At 51.0% G+C, this 22,492-nt stretch overlaps 11 protein-coding genes across 11 annotated transcripts; 7 read left to right on the top strand and 4 right to left on the bottom strand.

Moving 5' to 3' along the window:
• The first annotated feature begins 134 nt into the window (after positions 1-134).
• On the top strand, positions 135-2,077 carry IAQ61_000351 (uncharacterized protein). The gene is made up of 2 exons (XM_003835488.2): positions 135-283; positions 347-2,077. Exons 1-2 carry the CDS (start codon positions 186-188, stop codon positions 1,932-1,934), a joined length of 1,686 nt encoding a protein of 561 aa, XP_003835536.1. The 5' UTR covers positions 135-185; the 3' UTR covers positions 1,935-2,077.
• A 583-nt stretch (positions 2,078-2,660) lies between these two features.
• Positions 2,661-5,017, bottom strand: IAQ61_000350 (uncharacterized protein; the record flags this gene model as incomplete). Its single annotated transcript, XM_003835487.2, has 2 exons — positions 2,661-3,452; positions 3,509-5,017. 2 exons carry the CDS (start codon positions 5,015-5,017, stop codon positions 2,661-2,663), a joined length of 2,301 nt encoding a protein of 766 aa, XP_003835535.2.
• A 1,066-nt stretch (positions 5,018-6,083) lies between these two features.
• On the top strand, positions 6,084-6,579 carry IAQ61_000349 (uncharacterized protein; the record flags this gene model as incomplete). Its single annotated transcript, XM_066094636.1, has 4 exons — positions 6,084-6,093; positions 6,139-6,164; positions 6,213-6,272; positions 6,436-6,579. The coding sequence occupies 4 exons, from the start codon at positions 6,084-6,086 to the stop codon at positions 6,577-6,579; spliced, it is 240 nt and encodes a 79-aa protein (XP_065955489.1).
• A 937-nt stretch (positions 6,580-7,516) lies between these two features.
• On the bottom strand, positions 7,517-8,806 carry IAQ61_000348 (uncharacterized protein; the record flags this gene model as incomplete). The annotated part of the gene is made up of 1 exon (XM_066094635.1): positions 7,517-8,806. One exon carries the CDS (start codon positions 8,804-8,806, stop codon positions 7,517-7,519), a length of 1,290 nt encoding a protein of 429 aa, XP_065955488.1.
• Positions 8,807-9,698: 892 nt separating this feature from the next.
• Positions 9,699-10,508, bottom strand: IAQ61_000347 (uncharacterized protein; the record flags this gene model as incomplete). Its single annotated transcript, XM_003835483.2, has 1 exon — positions 9,699-10,508. The coding sequence occupies one exon, from the start codon at positions 10,506-10,508 to the stop codon at positions 9,699-9,701; it is 810 nt and encodes a 269-aa protein (XP_003835531.2).
• Positions 10,509-11,126: 618 nt separating this feature from the next.
• Positions 11,127-12,202, top strand: IAQ61_000346 (uncharacterized protein; the record flags this gene model as incomplete). The annotated part of the gene is made up of 2 exons (XM_003835482.2): positions 11,127-11,299; positions 11,365-12,202. The coding sequence occupies 2 exons, from the start codon at positions 11,127-11,129 to the stop codon at positions 12,200-12,202; spliced, it is 1,011 nt and encodes a 336-aa protein (XP_003835530.2).
• Positions 12,203-12,877: 675 nt separating this feature from the next.
• On the top strand, positions 12,878-13,270 carry IAQ61_000345 (uncharacterized protein; the record flags this gene model as incomplete). Its single annotated transcript, XM_003835481.2, has 1 exon — positions 12,878-13,270. The coding sequence occupies one exon, from the start codon at positions 12,878-12,880 to the stop codon at positions 13,268-13,270; it is 393 nt and encodes a 130-aa protein (XP_003835529.2).
• Positions 13,271-13,708: 438 nt separating this feature from the next.
• Positions 13,709-16,711, top strand: IAQ61_000344 (uncharacterized protein; the record flags this gene model as incomplete). Its single annotated transcript, XM_003835480.2, has 1 exon — positions 13,709-16,711. The coding sequence occupies one exon, from the start codon at positions 13,709-13,711 to the stop codon at positions 16,709-16,711; it is 3,003 nt and encodes a 1,000-aa protein (XP_003835528.1).
• Positions 16,712-16,856: 145 nt separating this feature from the next.
• On the bottom strand, positions 16,857-18,124 carry IAQ61_000343 (uncharacterized protein). Its single transcript, XM_003835479.2, has 3 exons — positions 17,785-18,124; positions 17,263-17,714; positions 16,857-17,203 (listed from the first exon to the last, which is right to left on the bottom strand). Exons 1-3 carry the CDS (start codon positions 17,819-17,821, stop codon positions 16,937-16,939), a joined length of 756 nt encoding a protein of 251 aa, XP_003835527.1. The 5' UTR covers positions 17,822-18,124; the 3' UTR covers positions 16,857-16,936.
• A 436-nt stretch (positions 18,125-18,560) lies between these two features.
• IAQ61_000342 (uncharacterized protein) lies at positions 18,561-20,218 on the top strand (the record flags this gene model as incomplete). The annotated part of the gene is made up of 4 exons (XM_003835477.2): positions 18,561-18,596; positions 18,650-18,737; positions 18,787-20,031; positions 20,082-20,218. 4 exons carry the CDS (start codon positions 18,561-18,563, stop codon positions 20,216-20,218), a joined length of 1,506 nt encoding a protein of 501 aa, XP_003835525.2.
• A 392-nt stretch (positions 20,219-20,610) lies between these two features.
• On the top strand, positions 20,611-22,210 carry IAQ61_000341 (uncharacterized protein; the record flags this gene model as incomplete). The annotated part of the gene is made up of 3 exons (XM_003835476.1): positions 20,611-20,706; positions 20,773-21,296; positions 21,349-22,210. 3 exons carry the CDS (start codon positions 20,611-20,613, stop codon positions 22,208-22,210), a joined length of 1,482 nt encoding a protein of 493 aa, XP_003835524.1.
• Between the last annotated feature and the right edge of the window lie 282 nt (positions 22,211-22,492).

Genomic DNA, 22,492 nt, shown 5'->3' with positions numbered 1-22,492 from the left:
GGAAATGTGGCTCGTGCGCGTGTTTTCGGAACGGGGACGCGTCGAGGCGCGACGGATACCGGTAAGGCAGCAGCAGAATTTATCAACAACTGACATTGGAAGATTTGGGAGTCACCCAGAACCTTTGATGAAACGACGTTTGCAATCATCTCAAAAAGGATCGCTTGAATCAAAGTGCAGCGACAATGGCGCCCGCGCCGCCTGGGAGTCAGGTTGCCCCACTACCGTCCAATCTGCCTTTTCGGCTCGTCAGCAAAACCATCGGACAAGGCGCATATGCTTCGTGAGTCAAGTCGCGTCGCATCGCATCGTATACTTTGTGATAGGATCTGACAAGCTTCCTCAGTATCCGCAAAGCAGTCCCCATCAATGCGCCGAAACCAATCATTGCGATCAAGTTCATCAACAAAGAACATGCCTTTAAGCAAGGCCGGCTCACACCCAAACAGATCAAGACGGAAATCATACTTCACAAACACCTCGGTAAGCACGCCAACATCATCCACCTGCTTGGTTCCGGCGAAGATGCGCTTTGGACATGGATCGCCATGGAGTTAGCCGAGGGTGGAGACTTGTTCGATAAGATAGAGGCCGACGAGGGCGTGGGCGAGGACATTGCGCATCTGTACTTCAGTCAGTTGGTCAGTGCTGTGTCGTATATGCATTCAAAGGGCGTTGCGCATCGCGACATCAAGCCTGAGAATGTGCTGTTGAGCGCCGAGGGAGACTTGAAGCTTAGTGATTTTGGGCTCGCCGCGCTGTTCAAGAAGGATGGCCAGTTGAGATTGTGCAATACCGTGTGTGGAAGTCCGCCATACATTGCGCCAGAGATTGTGAGTGGGAGGCGAAGTAAAAGAGCTGATGTGTTAGACGTGGGCTATGCGGCAAACATCTGCGATGTCTGGAGCTGCGGTGTCGTGCTGTTCGTGTTGTTGGTGGGAAATACGCCATGGGACGAGCCAACGCTGCGGAGCGAGGAGTATAAGGAATATGTCGAGACCGGCGGACACACTACCGACGAACTATGGCAAAAGCTTCCACCTGCCATCATCAGCCTGCTTCGAGGCATGCTGAAGATTGATCCCACAGAACGCTTCACTCTCGACGAAGTGCGTCGTCACCCCTGGTTCACCCGACCGAACCCATACCTCACCCCGAGCGGCCACAACGCCAACCCCGTCGGCCTGGCCACACAAATGCTATCCCAACTACGCATCGACTTCACCCACGTACCCACCCCATCCCAGCGCGGTTTCTCCCAAGAAGACCCCATGGACATCGACTCGGACCCTCACCGCTCCAGCGCCATCACCCTCCTTTCTTCCACCCAGCCCGAAACCCCCGTCGCAGATACCCCATTCGACTGGGAACGTCCACCCCGCCTCGCCTCGCACGACGGTCTCTCTGCCTCCCAGCCCACAGACAACCTCCAGCGCAAAACACTCTACCTGTCATCAACACCCCTGATGTCACAACTACCCCCTTCCACACAAGACATGCTCTCCCATGACCCCAGCATGACGCAATTCTCCCTGACCCCCGGCGTGCCTCTCACCTTTACGCAAGCGGCGCGGAAATTCGCAGATGTTTTGCCTTCGTATTCCATGGCGCGCTTCATATCGCCTCATGCGCTCAGTCTCCTCATTCCCTTGCTGCTCGAATCCCTGCACCGTTTAGGCGTTCCTGCACCGCTGTTCACACAAGACCAGATTGTCGAGGCGGAAGCTAGCGGGAGCGTGAGTATCCGTGTCAAGATGGCGGATGGGCGGCGCCAGGGGCTCAATGGACATGTTGTGATTGAGCAGGCAGTGTATGACGGGCAAGGGTACAATGAGGTGAGGTTCGTGAAGGCGAGTGGTGACCCATTGGAGTGGAGACGGTTTTTCAAAAACGTCGTGCTTTGTGTTGGCGATGTCGTCTTGAGGCCTGGCTGAGGGCGTTTTGCTTGGTGGGAGAAATGTTCTAGCATCGTTTGATGTCAAGGGTATCATATAGGCGGCCTTGGTACCGAAGGCTTTAATAATATGGAAAAAAGGAGGGCTACAGAGGTAGCAGTGTACCAGCTATTTCATCCAAGGAATCAGCGAATGCCCATGAACCTTCAACCGGATATGCCCAAGGTCTGTTAATACAACACCACTTCATTATGGCCTCACACAACATCATACCTAATCCCCGCAATTACATCTCACGTTGATGAGCCAATAGTACTTGAGCGCGTAAACGATGAAAGTCAGGTGCGAGATAATGATGCTAGAATACCTATGTTAGGTCTTGTAAAGAGAAGATCACAACCTCATGAGCCCTTTTCGACAATTACATCTTGTACAGATGTGTTTTTCAGCATGATGTTAAACGCTTCATCAATGACCTCCAGACTGTTAGTATCATGGAAGGCCGAAAGAAGGGATTTGAGTCGCCGAATTGGTGGAGACGGTGTGTGCTGATAAAATTTGTCATTTGAAGGAAATGCTGAACGAAATGAACAAAAACATATCCTAGATAAGCGTGATCGAAGTGCGAAGCTGTTTCACCATGTGTAAGTTGGAGTAAGTCGTACGTCTAGCTTCATAGACAAGTCACTATACAACGCCCCTTTATTAGGAAATGATACATCCTCAGTGATTCATGTGGTATATATTCTTCTCTTAATCACTCATCTACATCATAATCATCACCAAGGCAACAGCAGCAATAGCAAACAACGCCGTGCTGGCCTTTACATTCACAGATGCGCCCGAATTCTTCCCACCTCCACCTCCACTTTTGTTACCATTGCCATTTCCATATCCAGTCGGCAGCTTAGCAGGTTGATCCTCAGCCTTCAATGGCCCCGCGCCATATGGCTTGTAACCCCCAGAGATCGAACTCTTGTGTCCAGTCGAGCCCTCTACACACTTTGAGTCGTCCTGGAATGCATCCCACGCTTGCTTCCACGCCGCATCTGGATCCGCAAAAGTCTCTGCAGTATAAAATATTCTGCAATCAGCGGCTTCGTAGATGAATTGGAGGGGTGTGGCGGTCTTGTCGCCTTTCCGGATTTGGTCTTGCGACTGGATACGCGAGAGACTATCACCGACACGGGTCTTAACCTGCTCGGCGTTGGCAAGAGCAAACAGACTGTCGTCATCCTCCTCTATGGAAGACAGGTTGAGCTGAGAGGTCATGTCGAGGGTCACCATGGCGAAGAGTGGAAAATTGAAGAGTGGAATGACTTCGCCGCCCTTGCTGCCGGTTACGGTTTGTATGGGCTTGTTTTCTGGCAAGCCACCCACGGTGACAGCCTTTACGCCGGCAATGTTCTTAAGCTCCTCGTGGAATGAGGCGCAGGAGGAGCCGCAGAGCGCGTCCGTGAACATGACAACATTAGATGCATTGAACGGGCTCGGTCGGTCACCAGTGACAAAGTCGAAGCCTTCAGGTCGGATTGAGACTTGATTGGAATCAGAGTACTATTTCAGTTGTTAGTAAAAGAAAGAAGGTTTGGTAAGGACGAGACGAGACTTACGTTATACCGCATTGTCGCGGTGAGCTTGTCAGAGTTGAGGTCAAGAGGTCCATTGAATTGGTCCCAACTGTTGAAATTTTCGCCCTCTGCAGTCCTGAATTGCCACCAAGACCAGAAGCGAAAAACGTTCGAATTTTCCATGGCTTCTCCTGCAGGATCTTGATATTCTTTGGCAAAATCAGGGCTGCTGTAGACCTCGTCGACAGCACTCCCAATCTTGTTCCATGCGTCGTTAGCGCGATAACGCTGACCAGAGAAAGGATCCAAAGTAGGAAACAGCTGCATGAACGTATCTATCAGAAGGTTTGTGGCACCACCGCCATTCTCGCGGAGATCGATGATGAGCTTTTTCTTATTTTCGCTGATACATTGGCTGATAAAGGACTTGATAGCAGCCTGGAATTCGTGATTAAATTCGGTCTCGTTGCGCGATTGAGGGTCGTAAAATAAAAGAATCTTGAGTACCGCAATGTCTTCATATCCATTTCCAGTCAAGAAGTAACCAGAAAGACCACCGGTCGATATCTCAACGACCGCAGAAGGATAAGGTGTGTTGTTAGGAATGCTTTGGCGCTTGTTCCGACGGTGATAAGTGCCAGTTGGAGTATTCGGAATCGGCCCAAGGCGAGCAGGAGGAATCACAGCTGTCTTAGCGTTGCCTTCGAGAGTCTGAACCCCACTCACAGCGCCCGTACAAAAAGTCTCGAAAAAAGAGGTGCCGTCAGTGACGTTAGAAAACTCTGAAGTATGTTCTGTTGTCGCGAAATTGATGGCAGAAGCCGTCGTACCGTTGGCCCAGGTAATATCAGTGCTGTTACCCTCGAATTTCGGCTGGACTGTGAATGCGCCTTCTTGCGAGGTGTCGCCTTTGGTGAGCATATAGTTCATTTTCCCATCGTAATCAATGAACTGTGAGTAGAAAATCGATCTGAGGTAATCGTATGGCTTCTGTCCATTGATTTCGCTGATCTCTGAGACATCTGGGCTACCTTCAGCAAGCGCCTCGACATCCTCATAGATGTATAGCTTTGGAAGAGCTTTGCCATCTGATGAAACTGATGCTATTCTGAACTGCCGGCGGAACGTGAAAACTCGCAGGATGTCGGGCCTGTGGTTCCAATGGAAATTGCCGGAGCGCACTGTGATGTTCTGGATGGCCAATTGAACGGCGTACTCGCTAGAGAAGGAGCTGAGACTATTCTTAATCTTGTCCAGTTCCCCCTCAACATCCAGAGGCCCATATGGCCAGTCCTCGCCTGGATTCTTGTACCATCCAAGCTCAGACTGGAACTGCCATACGATTTTGAGTTCGTCAATAAGCTGTGAGTCTCCCTCCACGTCCACAGGGACAGATTCTAGACAGTCATATGCTGCCTGGGCTGGAACAGAGGAGGAGCTGAGGCTGAGGCTCGAAGCGACGACTGCACAAGGCTCATTGGTAGTCGACGTTTGAGCTGTAGTCAGAGTCGCCAAGGCCAGGATAAGAGTACGTTTGTATGTCATGTACATGGTCCCGCGTTGAACCTCTTTTTGAGTGCGACGGTACAATGAGGGGAGAAAAGTCACTAGGTGGGAGAGGCTATGGATGAATAAGAATGAAGAGGAGGAACAATGGATGCTGTCAGGGATACCGGTACAGTCCTGGTGTCCCTAGAAGATGTTCCACTAAGGCTCGTGTGACCTCCACTTGGAGACCCGAGGATGCGCCCATCTCATATACATAGGTACCTAGTAGGCAAAGCCTATGTTGCGAGCATGTAGCAGTTTGTTACTCTTTTTGCTTAGTGTCCTGGACGCCCGAGCCGCACAAGGGTGGCGCTACGCCGGTCGCAGACCTATTAAACGATGGATAACCTGAGTGTAATTGAACACAGCCTAGGAGTGGATTGAGGCTGGTGGATTGCCTGTCCAATTGCAAACAAGAAATACAAATGCATCTGCCCAACCCTTTGCACTAACATTTTGCTCTGCACAGTCTGTAGTTGATTTAGCTGCAGCGCGAGAACAAATGAGTTCAAGCACGTCGGATGAGTACAGGAAGCCATTGTTACCGTACAGGCGCGTTGGCCAGCAAAGAACCACAACAGCGGCCGCCTGACCGGTGCAGGGATTCGTGATAGGTAACATCCGTAGATCGGGGCAAAGGTTACATGGCAAGAAGAAGGCTTTTTCGATTTTCTCGGTTTCTTGACTCTGTAGGCAGATGTGTGTAGCTAACAGCTGTTGAGGATGCTTGCGTGAGGCACAAGTTGATGTTTTGGGAAGATGCCACTGTCACTTCCGTTCCCGGAAAGCTGAGGGTGGGGCTCTCGGTAAACGACCCATGTTTGACTACACGGCCTACACCGGGCGCATCAAAGAAAGCCTTCAATATTCTCTATTGGGGTATTGTTGGAAAATAGGCTGAGAGAGAAGGGATGGACGCTCTCCAAAGCAGCTTCACATGCATAAGCTCCAGCTTTCGCATTACAATGCGCGTACCGGTAGGTTGCAGGAGAAGGCATTGCCAGCAGAGACATACCCTATCGTGTCCTCTGCAGGATAATCAAAGCTGGTTTTCGAGGCCATCTATCAGATGAAAGATTGTACGTCTGTCTATATTCAGGAGAACAAACAAATAGCCCCTGCAGTCAGCTTTAGCTACATTGTTTCACCGGTGAGCGAGACTTCTCACAATAGTCTGAAACAAGGTTTGACAGCGCAGCAACTCAGCCGCACTGCCAAAGGGATTAGTTATGACTCGACTGTATCCAACGAACGACAAGTAATGAATCAATACCTGGGTCTAACTAGAATATTGGGTGGTAATTGGAAGGTTTCTGACTGCATCACTCTCCCAAATGACCTTGGTCACCAGAGTCATCACTCCAGACAGCCAGGCCGCCCAAGCAGCCCCTACGTAGCACAGCACTTGTATCAAATCCAAGTCCAACGAACCAGCCACAAGATCATTCGCCAAGGAGCGCCACCGCTTCTCCATAGCCACCACCAGCTACATCAGGACTTCCGAAAGGATTCAAGCCTTCCGTGCTGACGAACTTTTCAGCCGCTTCCATCGGGTGTGCGACTAAGCCCCAGGCAATACATGAAAGGACCGTATATTCCATTCAACATCCCCTGGGCCTGAAAAGAAGGGCGATAATGTATTGATAATTGAAAGTGATTGATTGTGGTGAGTCGGATTGACGTTCAGATAAGCCGTGCAATGCGGCTAAGCACTCGGTCCGAATGTTGGAGGCAGCTGTTGTCATGGGTAGATCTTTGAGTAATCACACAACTTACTTGAGCAATTAGTTACGGTGTTGCGGAACAAGCCGATGATAATTTATGATGATAATCTATGGTAGCAGTAGTTGTTCGCGAGGACAAGGAGTCCAGATATCTAATCGCGGAGCATACCGGTATCTGCGACCAAACGAGTGTCATCGCTTACGGGCTCATCATGGTGCGAATTAGACAGTTCCTCACGGGCTATCAAAGAGCCACCTCTTGTTTCTGTTGCACCTGAACCATGCGCTGCTGTGCATCAAATTACCCATAGCTCACGGGTTATATCCCACTCTTTCTAGAATCCGTACTAACCTGACTACTCTTTGTCGACACAACAAGCAAAACACAGATCTAAGCATGTACTTGAGATGATTAGAGATGACAAGAATCCTTCGAGCCATACCTTAGGGGAGCGGATCGATCGTCGGGGTGTAAGCAATGATACTCAGCTTACCCGTTTGGGTAATCCACTTTGAACTACAAACTCAATCAACTTTCCGTCCGAAGGTCAATTTAATATCCGGCCAATTATTACAGGGAATAAGTGCAGGGATGACTGAGCATGTTCATGTAGACATGCTGCGAGCGATGCAAGCCTATCTATGAGGCGGCCTAAATCATCGTCGCGCAATTCGATCACGGAGCCAACCCTCTTGCGCACCTACTCATATCATTGCAAGCCTGGCTAACCAGACTTGGCAACATTCCTTACAATCCACGGGTGTCTTAGCACATCGTTTAGGCTGATTCGCTTCTCCGCATCAAGGTTGAGCAGCTGTTCTCTCCATTAGTCAGAAGCAGTGGATTATCCAAGCAGGTAGGTAATTTTTCCTGGTCCGAAGCCCTTACCTCTTTGATATGCTCTTCAGTCCCCTGACTGATGTGTCCCGGAAACTTCAACCCCTTTCCATTGAACCTCGCAATCTTCTTCCGCTTCGCTTTACCACTCTTTGTCTCAAACGGTGGTCTCCCCGTGAGCAGCTCATGCGTCAGAACACCCAAACTCCACTGATCAATCGCTTTGGTATAGTACTCTTCGCTCTTTCCTGGCTTTAACAGCATGAGCGCGACTTCAGGGGACAGGTAGTCTAGTGTGCCGCAGACGGTAGACCGCAGACCAGACTCAGAGTGCACACTGTACCGGTACCCGAAGTCTGCAAGTTTGATGTCAGACTGTAGACCTAGGAGGTTATTTTCAGGCTTGATGTCTCTATGGATGATGTTCTTGGAGTGCATGTAGCGCAGTGCTAGGGCGATTTGTACGATGAAGGTTGCGGTGGTCTTTTCGTCGAATCGGCCTTTGGGTTGCTTCTTCAACCGTGAGTAGAGACTACCGCCTGCTGCGTATTCAAGGACTAAGTATATACTCTTGTCGTCGTGGAACCATGAGACAAGCTTAAGGATGTTCTTGTGAGCAAGGTTTTGATGGATCTCTAATTCGCGTCGGATCAACTTTTCTTCGGAGGCAGATGCGCATTGCGCTTTTGAGATGATCTTGAGGGCGCAGATGTAGTTTATGTTGATGTGACGGGCGAGAGAGGCACGTCCAAACTTGCCACGGCCGAGGGAGCCGCCAAGTTCGAAGTCGCAAGCTGTGAGGGTCGGGTGTGGTCGTGCAGCTGGTGAAGCGTCTGCGTTGGGTGTGGATGAGGTGGGTTTCGACGCTGATGGTTGGGGTAGTTCGTCGATGTTTGTAAGGTTGGCGACGGCGCGCCGCAAGTTTTCTTGGTATTTGGCTATTCTGTTTTTCAATGTCGCCTTGGTAGCTCTGGCAGCGTGCTTGTTACCTAATCCATTAATCTTGGACTTGGCGTGTGAGCCCTGGAGCTGAGACTTAGTATTGAGCGTAGAGGTAGAGAAGAAGGGTTCAGCACATACCGTTGACTTCAAGCTGGTAATCATTGAGCTTGTCTTATCGAATTTTGTTGCTGCACTGGACATTACCGGTATTGTAGTAGGCTGAGGTGGTACCGTGACTGTCAAATTGGTCGACGAGTCCCTCGTTGAGGCTGTAGAGTGCCGGAACATGACGTGACAGAATAGAAGATAGGCCCAGCGGAAGCGCAAGTTTATGGATGAGGAATTGACGTGCGGTTTGCGAACATAAGACGCTTGTCGCCGCACGCGCCTCGTTTTCGTTGCCTGTTAATTTGTCTCGGTGATAGGGCCTTTGGCAGTCGCGACAACAAACGCTCGAAACCGTATCCTATCACGCATCACTTAATACAACCTAGACACAAAGTCTGATATCTTGGAGTATATAGATTGAAAGAAATATTATTCTTTCATCAAAAACATCCTCAGCAATGGGTACCCCAGTGATGCCATCCTTGCCTGTTGGGTTGAGGCTCACAGATTCATATTCAATGGGTCCCGGGTTCGATACATAAAGGGGGGAGGTCATATCGGAACGTGTGAGACGGCCATCTTAAGTGGCGTGGCGGGGCCCTTACCACGACCTTCGGGTCGACTGCTCTTTTGCACTTTTTTTTTGCCTAGATATACGTATTGATCATCAATCAGTCGTGGGTCGATCTACCAAGGTTCCCTTGCACAGAAAGGCTAGTAGTACCGCAGAGCCGATCGTCCAATGAAGATAGAATTGTTGATATCTTTGCCCAACACGGCTCTTGAGGTCGTTTTGGCTTTCACCTAAGCGGTTGCTAGAACTGTACAACCTTAACGCATCAAGCGCGAAAATCGCTCCACTTGCGTACAAATATTGACCATGTATACACAGAGGATCCAAAGACGGGCTACAAAGTATGTAACAAGCGTGCGAATTGAGGGGAATGACGTTGTTTTGATAGTGAGCGCGGAGATGTTGACCACACCGAAACCAGGATTTCGATATTGTACAGTTTGAATGAGTTCGGAGGTCCATGGCTCAGAGTGAATATTCCATGTGGTAAGAGGTACATCAACGCGTGTCCTCAGTACCACTGCTTAGACCCAGTCTCTCCTCCAGCGCACCAACAATTTCTCTCCAATCCTTCATCGCACCGCCACCGACATCGCCACATGCCAACTCTTTCTCCATGGGCTGCAACACCTCAAACCAGCCTCCATTCTTGAGTCCCCATTCTTCATTCAATACCTGCACCTGCTTTTGCGTAATAGGCTGGAACCACATTGCCGTGTTCATGCTCGGCGCAACGAGTATCCTCTTCTTTGGTACGCCCTCCTGCTGTGGCCATTGCACGCCTGGTATATCTCTCACTGGATCGATCAAACCAGTGGTGTCCCATGCACGCACAACAGAGAGGAGCAAATTGTCAGACCAACCTTGGGTAATTTTCGCAAGCTCATTTGCACTGAGTGGTGCGATGACCATGATATCTGCCCAGCGCCGCAGCTCAATGTGTAAAATCTTGTTGCCCCGCTTCCACGGCTCGCGCCACTCGTCCTCGTCAAAGTATACTGCATCTACATTTGGGTATGCTTCGATATCTTCTATGGAGGGTTGCTCCTCGCTCTGGCCTTGAAGGAAGCTGCGCGCCGCTGTGGTAAAAATGAGGCGGATTCTCACGTTCTTGTGCTTTGCGAGTGCGTTTATGATATTAGGGATCTTGATTGTAGCGACGGAGCCTGATGCGCATAGGAGAATATGGATGTTGTCATCGTCATGGTGGCCATTTAAGGCGAAAGGATCTAGTGCCATAGATTCGTGGACTTGGTGTTGTACCGGCTTGAGATCCAGAAGCTGCAGGTTGTGGATCTCGACAGGCATGTTGATTGGAGCTTTACGTGGATGATATTCAAGACACAAATCGGGACATAGGAAGCATGGGTAGTAGTATCAGATCTCGACGATGTAGCTCCAGCATGACAAATGCGATGATGTTGCAAGGCTGCGCTATCGGGGTCAGAATGATCTGACGTCTGACGTCTGAGTGGTCGCAACCTATCGATAAGCTCAAGAGGCTACGCTACACCGAATTAGACCCCACGTCCACAGGTTAGCACTCCTTTTCCTGAACTTCTTCAACATCAGAACCCATGGGCCACGGCTCATACGGAGAACATGGCATCCCTCGTTGGCTGGAGCTTCCAGAAGAGAAATGCATCGCCGTACTTTTCCCACTCAAAGCTGGCCGTTTCGTTAGCCTACAACATGTTGCACACAAAGGGGCAGTGTTCCGTCGACGTCATGTCATAACGCCCGACCACAAGTAGAGTAGGCCACCGCACTTGCTTGCGGAATTAACGGTCTTAAGCTGACGAATAGTCCTGGACATAGCGCGGAGATTCGGGAAGTGACATCAATGCGGAGCTTATATACTGAGCAGGCGCTGCGTTCACAACCGATTGTGTCAACCGTCCACTACACAGCGAGATCTTCTATAAAATGTCTCTACCAACAGCTCCTCTTGGCCGTGAAGGTCCTCAAGTCAACCGCCTAGGATTCGGCTTGATGGGACTGTCCGCTTTCTATGGCGACCCAAGGCCTGATAGCGAACGCCTCGCCGTTCTTGATCACGCTCATAAGGCGGGTGAACGTTTCTGGGATTCATCTGACATGTAACTATTCTGCTCCTGGCTATACATAGATTCTCTTTCGACAAGTCATAACTGACAATTTTTAGCTACGGCGACAACGAAGACCTGATAGGGAAGTGGTTCGCAGCCAATCCTGACAAGCGAAACGACATTTTTCTGGCCACAAAGTTCGCGTTGACTCCAGAGCATGCAATTGACAGCTCTCCAGAGTACGCTAAGCAAGCCATCGAGAAGAGTCTAAAGCGTCTCGGTGTTGAGCATGTCGACTTGTACTACTGCCACCGTGTCGACCAGAAAACGCCCATTGAAAAAACAGTCGAGGGTATGGCCGAACTCAAGAAAGCAGGCAAGATCAAGTACCTTGGTCTCTCAGAAGTATCCTCGGATACACTTCGTCGCGCACATAGGGTCCATCCTATCTCTGCTGTGCAGGTAGAATACTCACCATTCGCACTCGACATTGAGAGCGCCCGAATCGATCTCCTCAGGACATGCCGCGAGCTCGGTGTCGCGGTTGTCGCTTATTCGCCATTGAGTCGTGGCATGTTGACCGGCGCCATCAAGTCCCCTGATGATTTTGACGAGAGCGACTTCCGCCGCTATGCCCCTCGCTTCAGCGCAGAAAACTTCCCCAAGAACCTGAAGCTCGTGGACCAAATCACATCCATTGCACAAAAGAAGAGTGTCACGCCTGGCCAGCTTACATTGGCGTGGCTTCTGGCGCAGGGAGACGACATCTTCCCTATTCCTGGTACCACGAGAATTGAGAGACTGGATGAAAATATTGGCAGTCTGCATGTTCAGTTGAGCAAGGATGAGGAGCAGAAGATTCGTGAGGCATGTGAGGCTGCAGTGGTAGCAGGCGATAGATATCCTGAGAGGTTCATGGCAGCTTGTTATGCAGACACACCACCACTAAAGTAGGCGACTCGTTTCCGCAAATACTAGTCAAAAAAGGCCTGGAATGCGAACAGAGGTATTTCGACTGCGTTCCGCTTAGAATCTTGGCGTAATGTGCATGAAGCTACCGAATAACGTAGCAGTTGTATGACATTCATCCACTCTTCCCGCGGCGTTCAGCTGTTGACTACAGTCCATGTCGGCTTAGCCGCCCCAAGATTGGGCCAGCAATATATCCTTGACAGGCTACAGGGGTGCTTGTAGTGTTCTAGATCTTGTACCATCTTATCCAATTGAGTTCTGAGGCCTTGAGCACATATCCTCCGTGATCGTACAGTGCCTTGTTTTGTCTGGGGCATCGTAAGGCGCACGCGGGACGGTGGGCGACAGGAGGGGTCATGCCAGTTCTGACTACTATCGACGGCCAAATGCTAAACTACCGCTTTAGGCAACTGCAGGTCGCGCAAAGTCCGGGAGGCTGGACATCACACGGAGGTCCGAACACTATCTTGCCTCTGTGATAAAAAGCTCCCCACCGACAACGCCTACGCATCTAAGACCTGCACTTCACTGCTGTAAGGTCTCGCCGATTAAAACTCTCTGGAGCCGTTGAACCCACGCGCATGCACATTCAGCCCCCATACATCCCGCGTATTTGCCATCTGCAAGCTTAACCATGGGCTTCACAACTGGCTTCGTATGTCGCCCCACCCCGCCTCTACCCAGCCAACAATTTGCCTTGTCTGCGCTTTTCCAGCTAACTCTCATCCCCAGCTCGGAGGTGTAACCCTCACTTCTGCCGTCCTATACCTCACCATCTCGCTACATACTCAGAATCGCACCACGCAAGCTGCGCTACTACGACAACAGCGTCAAGTCCTGGCCGGATTATACGAGCCCAAGGAACCAGAGCCGGAGCCTGCATATCGCGAAGTTCCCATGGGCTTGGCGGAGATGGCGAAGGATCGGTGGAATAGAGAGCTTGAGGGTCTGGTGAAGAAGGTGTATGAAACGGATTGGAGGAGGGTCAGGGAGAGGGGGGAGGATGGCGTGCTGGCGATGCTGGAGAGGGTCAAAGGAAGCACGAAGTGAATCACAGACGTCAAAACGGGCCTATGGTTGATTTGAAGAGCTTGGTGTACAGTTGGTCGGAGATGCGGTGGCCAAGGCGGCTACGACAACTGAGTGTATAAGGGAGGACGGACATTTGCAGCGGTACATTTTTTCTGCTTGTATAGACTCCATGGCTTGCGATTGTATTGCTTTGTATACGTGCTAGCTGTAGTTGCGCACAGCTGATGGAAGGTGCGCAGCCAATGTTCTTTCCTACCCTGTCTTTTACTTGCGAGTCTCACCTTCACCTTCATATGCACGAGCGTTTGCACAACGCCGCTCTCATCTTTGCTATTGTTCCGTATCCCAAAGCAACGATGTCTTTCGGCCTGTTTTCTGTAAGACTCTACCCACTCTCAACATTTAGCAAGTGTACGATTCCCCTCATCTCGATTACACATCTCCTTTCACAAGATCATGGCGTCCTTTGGTACAGTTCTCGATCTGCTTGACGATCGCTACCTCGAACTACAGGACGTCATTGGTAATGTCGAACCCCTTCCGACTCTCGTACCGTACACGGAATACAAGCAAACTGTGCTTGTTTACAGCATGAGCACGAATCTCAATGTTTGTATGGCGCTCGTGCAAGAACTCACACAGCGTAGAGCTCGCGAGAAAAGTGAAGAGCTCTGGACATGGTGTGTGCAGTGGAAAATTGAAGCCGCACCATCCAAGCAAAGACTTGCTTTACCGCCATCATCCAAGAAGCCCCGCCTCGACGCACAACAGCTAAAGGCTCCCTCCAAGCCAGAGACTGAAGAATGCAAAGGACCGTTTCTCAACATTGTCGAGCGACGCATCATCAACCCTAAACTCTTACTGCGGGAAGAGATGTTGCGATGCCTCATTGACATCGTACAGGCGGAGAGTCGGCTTGTCCCAAACTTCATCGAATTCCTGTATCGATGGATTGATTTCTATCAAGGAGACGGCACGGCCTTGAAGGCAGCAATGAGATGGGAGATTCCCAGCCTGTGGGAATTCGAGTACCACCCACTGATTATTTCTATGGATCCCAAGCAGAAAGATCATCATAGCACAGTCCCAGAAGACATAGAACCAACAGTCCTCGCTGGTGTAATGAAGCCCTCGACCAATGAGGAGACCAACTCGAAAATTAACAACCGCGAAAAACCCGACATTGCAGCATTTGAAGAGGAAATCGAGTTGAGTGAGCGACTCCAATACCGCGAAGTCCACTACGGCATCGAGCCGCCGCACATGTCCCAACCCATCCCTCGTCTTTTGAACATCCCAACGAATCCAGGGAGAAGAATTAAATATTACGCTGCATGCTTCAAGTCACGTCAACGAGCTTTCAATATCCTCATCGAGGCGGGGCTCACGGTCCAGCAAATCACTAACTACAAGAGACTCCAAGTGGAATCCGTAAGAGAAACCCCGTGCGATAGCAAAAGGGATGGCCTCAAAAACTATGAAAAGGATGCAAAGGCTGCACAAGCTCATTATATTGAAAAGGAGAAAGAAATGGCGGTACGGGCGAAGCACACGGAGGCTGCGATCAGCAACAGATTGGCTTTGGAGGCTAGGGTAGCTGCTCGTAGCAATGTCACAGTCGCAGACCCTACAGGAGTGCCGCTCATTCCGGCAACGCCATCATACACTCCCCGTCCGGCTATGGAGATGGACATACTGGAAAAGCTGCAGATAGGTCGTGCACATGGTGGTGACAGGATCAACATTGTGCCGAAGCCTCTAGTGGGTAGACTGAAGAGCACATTGTTTGCAAGCGTGAGCGATTTGGAGTCGCTCAACAGGCAGTCTGCCGCAGGTTTGATTCTGCGTCGGACTAGTTCACTCTCCGAGGCCAATGGGTGTCAAGAGTCATATTCACCACCTCAAGCTCCCGGTATGCCATATCCTCGACAATTCGTCACTCGATCTTTCGATACCATGCAGGCATCTACTAATCCAGGCACAATTCCTCAGACTACAGCAGATGGCCCCTCTTGGAATCCCCAACAGATTGAAACCTTCGTCGACAACCTTACACCGACACAACGCCAACGAGTGATCCAGATGATGCACCAGAGTTATGTTACAGGGGATACTAATGCAAGACCGCCTACCATAGATACACCAGAGGTAGCTGCATCGAGTACATCGATATCAGTTCAACATCCACCTGGTCCTATGCAAACGCCCCCGTCTGTTGCCATAGCGCATGCGCACCAACCTGCGATGCCGTCCCTATCTTTTCAGCCTCCTCTAGGCTTTGAAAGGCAGAGGAGTATGACACTTCCGATTAGAGCTCCCATGCCGACATCATACTCGAATTTAGCACCAGGAGCAAGTCAACCACCTCCACAGCGTCGTATCTCCAGTGACCCAATTAGCCTGAGTTACTTGCGAACCCTAGGAAGCGGCGGTCCTATGCAGAGGAACAACGCTCAGGGTCCTGGAAGCGCACAGCAACAACAACAACATACCCTCGCTCCTCGACCACTTTTGCCAGAGTTGCCTCGGTTGCCATCGCCATCACCGCTACCATCAGTCTCGCAAGCATCAGTGCATCCACTAACACCAAGACTGCCGCCTCCAAATTCAGTTACGCCATGGAATCAGCATCCTCACAATACCGTTTCAAATTCACAACACCCAACTGTATCCAATCTCGATCCTCGGAACACGTCTCCTCGGACCGGCATATCGCGAACCTCACAACCTCACGCGTTACCTGTCTCTGCCAACCCCCTCTTAGCTCTTGGGACAGATCGTGGCACAGCCCAGCACAAAACCCCAATATTTGCTTCTACGCAAGAAGAAATTTCAGTGCTGATATACCTTCCCAAAGTTATACGCCCGGGAAATACCCTTGGGCCAGGTGGCGTTGCACTAGGCGACAATGGTGTTCGGGAAACCGATGTCCTCCTCCTTGGCCACAGCATCCCAGGAAGCGGTAAGATAGTCCTTTCGCGCGCCATCTTCCTACCCATGGGAATATGGCAGAATGTTTGCCGCCGCGCTCAATCAGAGGCCTGGAGAATTCTCGAATCCTACCCTGCCGGCCTCACCTATATGGGAACACCCATTGCTGGTAATGAAAAGACCGTAGCGTCACATAGAGCCGTCTACACTAAACTCGAACTCATTTACTCCATCATGTCTACCTCATACGACAGGGAGTCTGAACTTACCAAGCGCTGGCGCGCAACTCGCGGTCCTATGACACTTGTTGATAGAGGTAGTGTATGGGAGGGCTGGGGTGTTACGGTGGATAAGGGTATTGAGTTGGATGCACAGGAGAGGGAGGGCGCAGTTTCCTTTTCAGGAATGATTGATGAGGGAGTTGAGCAGAAGAGTGTTGATGAGGAGACTGCGAAGCAGAAGAGGGAGATTGAGAGGTTGCTGGCGGAGGACGGTGATACAGATGAAGACGAAGATATGGAGACCTGAATACCAGGAAAATCTATAATTTTATGATTGAACTGAGTGCAGGGAAAGAGGGACGCTGGTGAAGCTGAGTATGCGGAGATCTGAAGGGCCGGGATGAATTCGGAAGATGGATGTTGATGTACAGACGGGATTGGTGAGAAGGTCATATGTGCGTCGGTCGTTTACATGCATTGACTGTTCAGTCTTGCACAGAAGACACGACTTGTCTTATTTTTTGAATCAGTACTAAATGCAACGCCCACCATCTACCTCCAGATTGACCCCTGTGATGAACTTGGCATCGGACGACGCCATGAAAATACAAGCGTTCACCACATCATCCACTTCACCAATCCTCCCCATGGGCACATTGGACGTAAACTTCGTCCTATTCTCAGGCGTATCCTCCATTCCTGTGAAAGCCGAGAATAACCCAGTTGCGGTGACAAGCGGACATATACTCACCACACGAATCTGATGCGGACCATACTCAGCCGCCAGACCCTTTGTCGCCTATTCATTGTCGTCAACATTGAATCTTGCCAAGTGGATTTGGAGACTCAAGAACCTACATTCCAAACGGCCCCTTTACTCGCGTTATACCATACCAAACCCGGTCTCGGTCTCGTAGCCCCCACACTCGCAATATTAATTACAACTCCGCCTTCCTTGCGCTCTATCGCCTGCTCAACCCACGCATTACACCCCAAATACACACCCTTGACATTAATATTAAACACGCGGTCAAACTCGTCCTCGGTGACCGTGACCGTCGGCTTGTTGACATAGGACCAGCCCGCATTATTGACGAGGATGTCGCAGCGGCCAAACTTCTGCATCACGGCGTCCATGGTGGCGGTCCAGTCTGCGGACTTGGTCACGTCCATTTGGTGGAAGGAGAGGGATGAGGGGTTGGTGGCTGCGGTTGCTGAGCCGCCGGTTGTGTTGATGTCGCAGACGAGGACTTTGGCGCCTTCGTTGGCGAAGGCTTTGGCTATGCCGGCTCCGAAGCCTGAGCCTGCGCCTGGATGGTGTTAGGGGTGTGGTGGCGGAAGGCACTTGGGGGTGGGGGGGGGGGGGGTAAGAAGATTGACCTGTGACGATTGCGACTTTTCCTTCTAGTCGACCCATGATGGTGTTTGATGATGAATTTGTTGTTTAAATCTGTTTGATTGTATTGTAGTATATGAGTAACTTTGAATACTGTAGATGTCGAACGAGGTGATGGCGTAGGTAGCGTGGAGGGTAGTCACAACCATCCAAACCAGTTTAGAGAAGTATCGCAAGATTCTCCCCGTCGCTTGCAACACCCATCACGCCCTACCCACAATCCATACTACCAATCACCCTCTACTCCCGCCCGAACATACATGCCGTAATGCGGACGCCATCACAATGAGGGGTAGAGTATGAGGGGGCGCAACTTTGTGTTGGAGGACCACCGATGCTTGAACCAATCGCATACCATCTTCTCCGATGACACCGATAGTCTTCCCCCCGGCTTCTCGGATCGTTCTTCGGATGCCTGTGTTGGGGTTACCGGTAGCCTAAGCGAGGTGGGTTGGTGATTCGAGGAAGAGGGGCGCATAGGCTATATGGAGATGGAGACGGAAGTGGGGCGGGGAAAGCGATGTCATTGACCCTGGGTACCGGTATGATAGCTTGGTCGGGGACAAATGTGATTTTGCTTTTGGACAACACGGATTACCTACCGGTGTACGTCTTTACTTTGAACTGCTGAGATGTAAAGGGTGCGTACGCTTCCTATTTTACCGGTATATAGGATACTAAGTTGCTTGCCCCCAAGACGTTTATACTCATCACTTAGTAGAGAAGAACCCCAGAATCTCATCTTGAAGCATTTGCCAAAATGGGCTCTTCAGGACAGTACGAGCTTCCATTCAAGGTGAATCAAATCGAGCAATCATTCAGGAAGGAATTTCAGTTGACCCGCGATAGCTCCAAAACCCAAATCTCCTCCATAACCTCTCCTTCGTCAATGGCGAATGGGTGAAAGCCAGTTCAGGCAAGACCTTCGACGTCGTCGGTCCGTCATCTACAAAACAACAGTGGACTCGCTTTCTGATAGCATCTAGACCCCGGTACAGGCAAACCATGGACATGCTGCCCCACAAATGACGCCTCGGACGTTGATGCTGCTGTCCAATCCTCTCACGCTGCTTTCCTCGAATACAAGAAAATCAGCCCTCGTCAACGTGCCCAAATGCTGTACAGATGGGATGCCCTCATCAAAGAAAACAGAGAGGATATCGCCACGATGCTGGTCTATGAGACTGGGAAACCGCGCTCAGAGGCGTACGGGGAAATCGATTATTCCACAGGTTTCACGTGGTGGTTTGCCGGCGAGGCAGAAAGGATCCAAGGCTCTGTTTTCACGCCCGCGTTGCCAAACCGCAGGATCTTCACGATCAAGCAACCACTGGGTGTGACAGCGGCGCTGGTACCGTGGAATTTCCCTATTGCAATGATATTGAGGAAGGCGGGTGCTGCGCTTGCGGCTGGGTGTACGATGATTGTGAAACCGAGCCCTGAGACGCCAATTACGGTGTTGACTCTGGCTTATTTAGCTCATAAAGCGGGCTTCCCCCAGGGCGCGTTGAACGTGCTCACTACGGATCTTGATAAGACGCCTGAGCTTAGTGAGGCGCTTTGCAGACATGAACTGGTGAGCAAGGTCACGTTTACAGGCTCGACGAGGGTTGGGAAACTAGTTGCAAAGATTTGCGCCGATGGCTTGAAGAAGGTAACGCTGGAGCTGGGTGGGAACTGCCCGGTGCTGATTTTCGACGATGCGAATATCGAACAAGCATTGACGCAGATCTTTGCACTGAAGTATCGACATGCGGGACAGGCATGTATTACTGCAAATCGTATATATGTACAATCTGGCATCTTCGACAAGTTCCTCGAGCGCTGGAATGCAGAAGTGCAAAAGATCGTGGTTGGACATGGCGCGGATGAGAAGACTACTATGGGGCCAGTCACTACAGAGCGTGGTGTGGAGAAGGCGCTTTCTCTTGTTGAAGATGCGAAGAAGGAGGGCGCAAAGATACATACTGGTGGGAACAAGGTCGCGAACAATGGTGGCTACTTCTTCGAACCTACCGTCATCACGGGCGTCACGCCAGACATGGACATTGCGAAGGAAGAAGTGTTCTCGCCGATAAGTACTTTCATCAAGTTTGAAACAGAAGATGAAGTTGTCAAGGCCGCGAACGATACGAGCATGGGTCTTGCATCTTACTTGTTCACAAAGAACGTGGATCGTATGTGGAGGCTATTTGAAAGCCTTGAAGCGGGTATGATTGGACTAAATACGGGTAAGTATCTGGGAGAAAAATCGTTCATGATCAAGGCTGACAGCGTACAGGTAACTCATCGGCGGCCGAGTCACCGTTCGGTGGCATTAAACAGAGTGGTTATGGAAAGGAGTCTGGAAAGGATGTAGCGGTGAACGAGTATCTCATAACTAAGACAGGGACCTTTACTTTGGAGGACCAGAGCTGAACAGTCTGAGATTTGATTGGCCATGGTGGATGGTCTTATGTGAAGGTGCAAGGTCAGGCAGTTGTCTTAAATGCGGAGGTGTCTGACCTAAGTAGCAGTATTCAGGGGAGCCTATGACTATTGGTTCTGGGTTGAGTTCTTTCCTTAATAAATTTATACTCATAACAGTATGTTCGGACGGCAATTATATCTTCGTTGGTAAAGTTGGGACTGGTTGAACACGATACTTGCGCTAGACCTAACTCTGAGACGCCTCCGATGTAGCATCATTGGCACGTGATCACGTTAGTGTTCGGGCTCTTGACCGCGCCTGCACCATCAGCTCCACGACTCGACTATCCTTTCCGTGCAAACCTCATCTCTAGACAGACAAACACCGCATAACCGCGGCAATGGATACCGAAATGTCAGATGTCGCCTACGACATTGATATCGATGTTGGCGCCGACGTTGAGCCAGTTGTGCAGCAGCCGCGGCAGATAATCGAGGTAACAACTCCAGAGCTAACAGCGGGAGGTAGCGACGCGTAGAGTATCCTACTAACATGCTCAAAGCAAAATGCCAGCGCAAAAGATGGGATACCAGAAGCATACCTAGAAGACATCAAGATTGAGCAGCCATGGCCCGAATCTCTCAACCTCCAAGGCGTCAGCGACTTTGACCCCAACGATCCTCTGTACTATGCCATGGAGCACTGCGGTGCGGAGCCACGCGTCAAGCAATTACGCTGGGTCAGCGACAACTCTGTGAACCTAGAGTTCTATACCGCTGGCGACGCTGCCCTGGCACTGGGCATCCTCACACACCCGGAGGTGGGCAATGTAAACTCTTTAGCTGCGCAGGCACCTAGAAAGGCCAAGCCCTATTCAAAGAAGCCGGATAGTGTGTTGACGATCAGAGAGACCAATGCGGGGGACCAGAAACCAAAGGGCGCGGCAACGAGGAGTAATTATTATCAGCGCAATCCTGATGTGGCTGGAAATCGGCAGAGGGAACCTAGGCGGAGACCACCACCAAGGAAGGAATTTCTAGACTACGATGACCCGGATGCTGGCTCGAGGAACAGGAGACGGTTCAGGTGAGCGCCACATGTTCCCCATCGATATGGTTATTTGCTAACTTGGGGGTAGTAGTGGAGACGACTCAATGGAAGACTCTGGCGCTGATCGAAGACGGCCACGCCGCAACGGCCGCGACTCTCGTGATATTCGCGATAATCGTGACTCGCACGAAATGCGAGGTCGTGACCCCCGCGGCCGAAACGGCAGACTCAGCGAGCCTGGTCGTCTCACCAATAATGCAGATGTCGACTCGTACCGCCCCCGTGCACAGTCTCCAGACGAATCGCGCTTTGGCCGCCTACGGGGTCGCTCTGCCTCCCCCGCCACAGACGAAGAAGGCAACGGCCGTTTCGGCTTCGCAGAAGAATCCAGTCACACAGTACGGCGCCGGTACCGCAGTAGAAGCCGCAGCCGCACAAACCTGCGACGCCGCCGCGAGCCCAGCGGGGACCGTTGGACCCACGATCGCGCAAACTACGACCGCACATCTGGTCCGACGGGCGGAGGACGTTGGCAGAAGGATTCGAAATACATCGAGAGCTCACCTATGGGCAACCACCGCCGCTCCGACGCCTTTGACGCCTCGCGCGGCGGCGGCGGCAACTCGCTCCTCTCGCGCATGACCAAAGATGGCCAACCTGTTGTTCCGCAGGCGAAGCGCTCACTAGTCGATCGCATCACACGTGACGACGACGATGATTCCGGGTCCATGTGGGGACGACTCAAGAATGATGATCGAGATCCCTGGGCCAGCGAGTTCTCGGAACCGGCTCAGCCTGCGAAGAGGGGCCTTGCAGATCGGATCACGAGAGATGAGGGGGAATTCCGCATCAGAGGACGGGGAGGGAGTGAGGAGGGGATTCGTATCAGGGGATCGGCGAGTGGCCATGGTGGTGGCGGGTTCAATATCAGGGGTGTGGCGGGTGCTTAGCTTGAGGTTGTTGCTGGGGGTTTCATTCGATTGATGGATGGATGCCAGGGCAGACGAGACCAGAAGGAAAAGGTCCAGGAGACATGGGGCAATACTCTGACCATATCTTCCAGGGGCTGGCCACATACGGCTGGTGAAATTCGGTTCATGTACCATGAAGAGCGAGACGATGATGTATCTTGACCAAAAAAGACAATGCTGGATTTGATGTGGACTTGGTGAACTTACTGCACTCTACTCTAATCTCCTTTAATCTACTACGGCTCTCCTGCTCTCCTACGT

Source organism: Plenodomus lingam (assembly GCF_022343315.1).
Source record: "Plenodomus lingam strain CAN1 chromosome Unknown contig_1, whole genome shotgun sequence".
NCBI lineage: Eukaryota > Fungi > Ascomycota > Dothideomycetes > Pleosporales > Leptosphaeriaceae > Plenodomus > Plenodomus lingam.
This window is presented reverse-complemented; position numbering and strand designations above follow the sequence as displayed.

Excerpts from the sequence above, each read along its gene's own strand:
- IAQ61_000351 (XM_003835488.2), top strand. The coding sequence starts at position 186 with ATGGCGCCCGCGCCGCCTGGGAGTCAGGTTGCCCCACTACCGTCCAAT. Across the intron at positions 284-346 it reads GGACAAGGCGCATATGCTTC|TATCCGCAAAGCAGTCCCCA; the intron begins GTGAGTCAAGTC and ends AAGCTTCCTCAG.
- IAQ61_000343 (XM_003835479.2), bottom strand. The coding sequence starts at position 17,821 with ATGGGTCGACTAGAAGGAAAAGTCGCAATCGTCACAG. Across the intron at positions 17,715-17,784 it reads AAAAGTCGCAATCGTCACAG|GCGCAGGCTCAGGCTTCGGA; the intron begins GTCAATCTTCTT and ends AACACCATCCAG. Across the intron at positions 17,204-17,262 it reads GTAAAGGGGCCGTTTGGAAT|GCGACAAAGGGTCTGGCGGC; the intron begins GTAGGTTCTTGA and ends GACAATGAATAG.